This window comes from Mycena indigotica, assembly GCF_014461135.1.
Source record: "Mycena indigotica strain 171206Taipei chromosome Unknown Mind.scaff0004, whole genome shotgun sequence".
NCBI classification, from domain to species: Eukaryota; Fungi; Basidiomycota; class Agaricomycetes; order Agaricales; family Mycenaceae; genus Mycena; species Mycena indigotica.
The window spans coordinates 583,820-588,198 of NW_023503003.1; the positions used below are offsets into that span (position 1 = coordinate 583,820).

The 4,379-nt window shown below is 53.3% G+C and overlaps 1 protein-coding gene across 1 annotated transcript; it reads right to left on the reverse strand.

Moving 5' to 3' along the window:
* Positions 1–263: 263 nt before the first annotated feature.
* Positions 264–966, reverse strand: MIND_00411600 (uncharacterized protein; the record flags this gene model as incomplete). The annotated part of the gene is made up of 2 exons (XM_037360938.1): positions 264–719; positions 766–966. The coding sequence occupies 2 exons, from the start codon at positions 964–966 to the stop codon at positions 264–266; spliced, it is 657 nt and encodes a 218-aa protein (XP_037221230.1).
* Positions 967–4,379: the final 3,413 nt, after the last annotated feature.

The window sequence follows — 4,379 nt, forward strand, 5'->3', positions numbered from 1 at the left end:
TCGTGGCATTGCTAGACCGACGAGTGCAGCGACCATGCGGGAGTAACTTGCTGTTGTACCAGCGTTAAAGAATAGGCGGAGATCACGCAGCGGGGATTCCGTGAGGATTGTGAGATGACGCGCGATGCTGTCAGCATCTGTTGCCGCGATATGATAGCGTGCAAGGCTGGGAAAGGAAGCAGTGTCGTGCGTCGCCACAATATCGCCCAGGAAGTCCATTGGGCTCTGTCGAACATACAGGTTTGTGAGATTTGGGAGTGTTGTCAGCCAGCGAAAGGTGTTGTCAGCCAGCGAAAGGTGTATTCCAGTAGACCATCCACCTCCAATGATTGTAGGTCGTGAGGAGGAACAGAGCGGATCAGCGACGAAACCACCTCGGCATCCGAGTCTGTGTCTTCTGGAGCCTTCAACGTCAGTCGGCGCAGAGGGATCTGGGCGATGATGGGAGTGATGTGGCGTAGGGCGGCCTCAGACGCGACTTTTAGATGTAGAGTGCGGAGCCTGGGTGAACTTGAGAGGACGGAGCCAAGTAGCTCGGAAACTTCTGCTTGATCTACGTCCTGCCAATCGAGCTTTTCTAGGCGCGGAAACGAAGCCGGGCCGCCCAGCCAGGTAGCCAAGAGTAGCATATCGACTGCCCTCGGTGTTGAGAAGGACAGGTGTAGGTGTCTGATGCGGCTCAGGCAGCGCTGTGCCCGGCCGAAATCGCTACCGGCGCTCTGTTTGCATCCGTCAGCTGTGCAGCACCGGGATGCAGATACGCACCACATGTCCCCCGAAAAGACACCGCATAAGTTGCAGCAGTATTCCCTCGTGCACAGAACACCACAACTGATCGCACGCGGCTTCAGAGAAGAGATGGCACGTTCGTGCGAGGCGCGCAAGGCCGCCGCGATAGTTATCGCCCTCCGCGGCGTGCGAAGCGATCTTGAAGACGATTTCGGGAAGCTCGAGACAGTGGTGCATGGTGGTGAGAAGCAGGAACAGATTCCTTATGGCATGCATGATGATAAGTACGTGACAAATGATGGCTCGGCTTCGGAGCTCCGACACTCAAAGTGTTCCTCCGAGTTGCATTCTGTTAAATTGTCAAATAGCCCTCAGCGGGAACTGTCCCCACAATTGCAAATCAAAGCTGTCGTTCAAATCAAAGCTGGCGCACTCGGCGGTCGACCTCCTTGCGCGAACGGCGGTTATAAAAGCATTTTTCATTGTTTATTAGAGCTTGAGTTTTTGGTGGGATTTGAGCTGCATAACAGAGGTTTTTCCAAACAGGAGTAGAGCAATTGATGCCATATCAGGTTCCAGGTTCTGAGGGGTGGAGCTTTTTCGTGATGTTGTGACATTTCGAGCTTTTTGTGACATGTCACGTCAGCCATCAAAAGATTCTATAAGACCGCCATTTTTATAGATAAGACAATTTTTAAAAAGATTGGTCACCAATACAAGCAGTGCTCTAGTGTCTCTTGTACTACACCACACCCAAAGCAGCCTGACTCCGAAGATTATAGTGATTGAGTCCATTCCGACAAGTACGTGCCCGATTGACGTTCCGACGATTATTACTTCCATGATCTCCCTCAGACCGTGCCCCTGCATTGATAGCTTCAGCACTAGGCATGATAGAGCCATGGCTATCCCGCCCGTCAAACAACCTATCTTTTTATCAAGACTCAGCTATAAACTTGAACATGAATGACAAACCATAAGGCATTAGGAACCGTTTCAATGGCAACACCCCACTCAACATATGCAAAGTTGAAGTCGAGAGGACCACAGTTTTCTTTGGCGAGCTGAAAGCAGGGATGAAGGCAGCCTCCATCAATATCATCATCGCGATGAATGCAACTGACAAAATTACTGCAATGGTAGCCAGTAAGACCGTATTTTCCTAGATATGTTAACTCAGATTCCTCAACAAGATTTTTGTAATAGGTGGGAGCGCCGGACCAGATAGTCCGGGAACCCTCCACCAGTAAGTTCAATGTCTGGGCATAGTTAGGACACATAATGAGATAGTAATAAGGTACCATGGCATGTCGCATGAGAGCGAGAAGATCCTCTGGGGTAGCTCCACTATGTTTTGCATAAGCGTTGTAAATGTCGCCCTTGATACCGCCTTTGGGTTGTCGGGTGCCATATCCAGTCATGGTACCAATGTGGGACCAGTTGTCCATAGCTGCGCGTCGTCGAATACCATTGACTTGGACAAGTCGATGATTATCTCTTAATATCGCAAGAATCTTGTCGGAGAAAGCACAAAAGTTGACACCGCCAACCTAAAAATCACCATGAATACCAAGCGTTGACTAGGAGCAAATATGTAAGGCATACCAGTCGAGACTTGCTACCCTCCCTAGAATAAAAGCGCACAATATCTCGGCCACAGGTCTGAGCCACATCCCGCCGGCAGTGATAGTACTGGAGTTGGAGACGTGGATCATCAGGCGAGATGTAGTTCTGACGCTTTTGTTTTCCGGAGGATTGGGTCTAGACCTATTATTAGTATTTTCCTTTCCCAAAAGACTAAACATTGACCTGAAATTTACGTGGCTGCAAACGGCTCTTCCCCTGGGCACGAGTGAGAGCATAGTCAAGAAACTTGTCGGCATCCATGTTTCGTTTCACCTCCACCATACGGACACAAAACTTCGCAGAATCTCCCTGAGAACACCGAGGGCATGAGCGATCACGCCACCAGGATGGTCTATTGGCTTCTTCATCCTCTTCATCCATCTCTAAGCTCTGAGACTTAGCCCCCCTAAACTGTTGATCCACACCTGCCATCGTTTGCCGATTTTCGTTTTCGCGATGATGCCGTTTTTCGGGAACTACGGCCTCTAGCACCTGGGGCCGGACCAACCGTGTCCGAACGTTCTCGTTTGGTCCCTTCAGGCTTTGGTATTGACTCCCTTGCTCGCTCTTTCCGATTCAGATCTTCGCGGACTTCATCAAGAATGCCACGCTGCCAAAGAGACTCTGTAGCTATGGTTCGTAGCCGAGAGTCGAGTTGTTCGACAAAAGTGGTAGCCTGGTCACGAATTACTTGATCCGGATGAACGTCCTTGCGGGTGTAAGGGCAACCCCGGAGGCCTGAGATCAAGGTCCTAGCAGGGGAGGATCCAAAGAGTGAATAGAAGTAAGCAAATACAAGTGAGGCTGACCTAGCAGGGGAGGATCCAAAGAGAAGAAACTCTAAGGGTCCGCCTGCTAGGTAGCGGAACTATATACTGCGCTCTTGACGCGCCAAGGTTGATCGTTGCTCCGTGCAGTATGCCTGCGCCATGTCGCAGGCCAGGTCCCAGGGGGATCGCCAGGCGGGGGGCGGCGATGCGCCTGACGGAGGCGGTGATGCGATCACCGGAGTCGGAACCGAGTCGGACCGGAATCGGGATCGTCTCCGAGGGGCCGAAAGGGAGGTTCCCCTGACATCACCCCCCCTTTGAATGCGGCGTCCCGACGCATAGACCGGAACGGAATCGAGTCGAAGGTTGCGGAGGCGATGTGCCGTGGTTTGCCAGGGTACTTACGGTAGAACTCCGCGATTTTGTCCGGGGCGAAGACGCGGTCGAAGCGGACCCACTGGTCGTCGGCGACGTCGTAGCCTTTCCATCTGACGAAGTAATTCAGCCGTTTATACCTCACCCTTGCGTCCAAGATCTCCTCTACTTCCCACTCCGGGACTCCGTCCTCGAGGTCCGGAGGGGGCTGGTCGTAGCCGGGGCGTCCGTCGAAGGGGTCGTCTTGGGCGAGCTCAAGCTTGACGACGGGGAAGACCGGGTGGAGCTTCGAGTAGCGCGGAGGGAGGTCGAGCTTGTAGGCACCTTTGCTGATCTCCGCGACTATCTTGAACGGACCGAGGCGGCGGTGGGAGAACTTCTCCGAGGGGCGAGTCGTCCTGATGTCAGAGGCATCCAGCCAAACACGGTCGCCAACCTTGAACTCCGGAGACGGAGTGCGTCTCCGGTCGTAGTAGCGCTTATACTCTTCCTTGGCCTTAGTGAGCGCGGCCTTGGCTTCGGCAACCCCAGTGGCAATTCGGTCGCGGAACTCGTTCACAGACTCCATAGCGGAACGGGCTCCGGGTTCAAAGCCCATGCGCGGAAGCCGTCCCGTGTCCGTCATGAAGGGGACTTGCTGCGTGGATGAGTGGACGTGGTTGTTGTAAGCGAACTCCGCGGCCGGAATCAGCTCATCCCAGTCGTCCTGCTGATAGTTGGTGAAGATCCGCAGGTACTGCTCCAACTCCTGGTTGACGCGCTCTGTCTGACCGTCCGTTTGCGGATGATACGCGGTGGACGTGGCTGGCTTGATGCCGATTAGACGCCAGAGTTCTCGGGTGAAGTCCGCGATGAACTGTGAGCCACGGTCGGAGACGT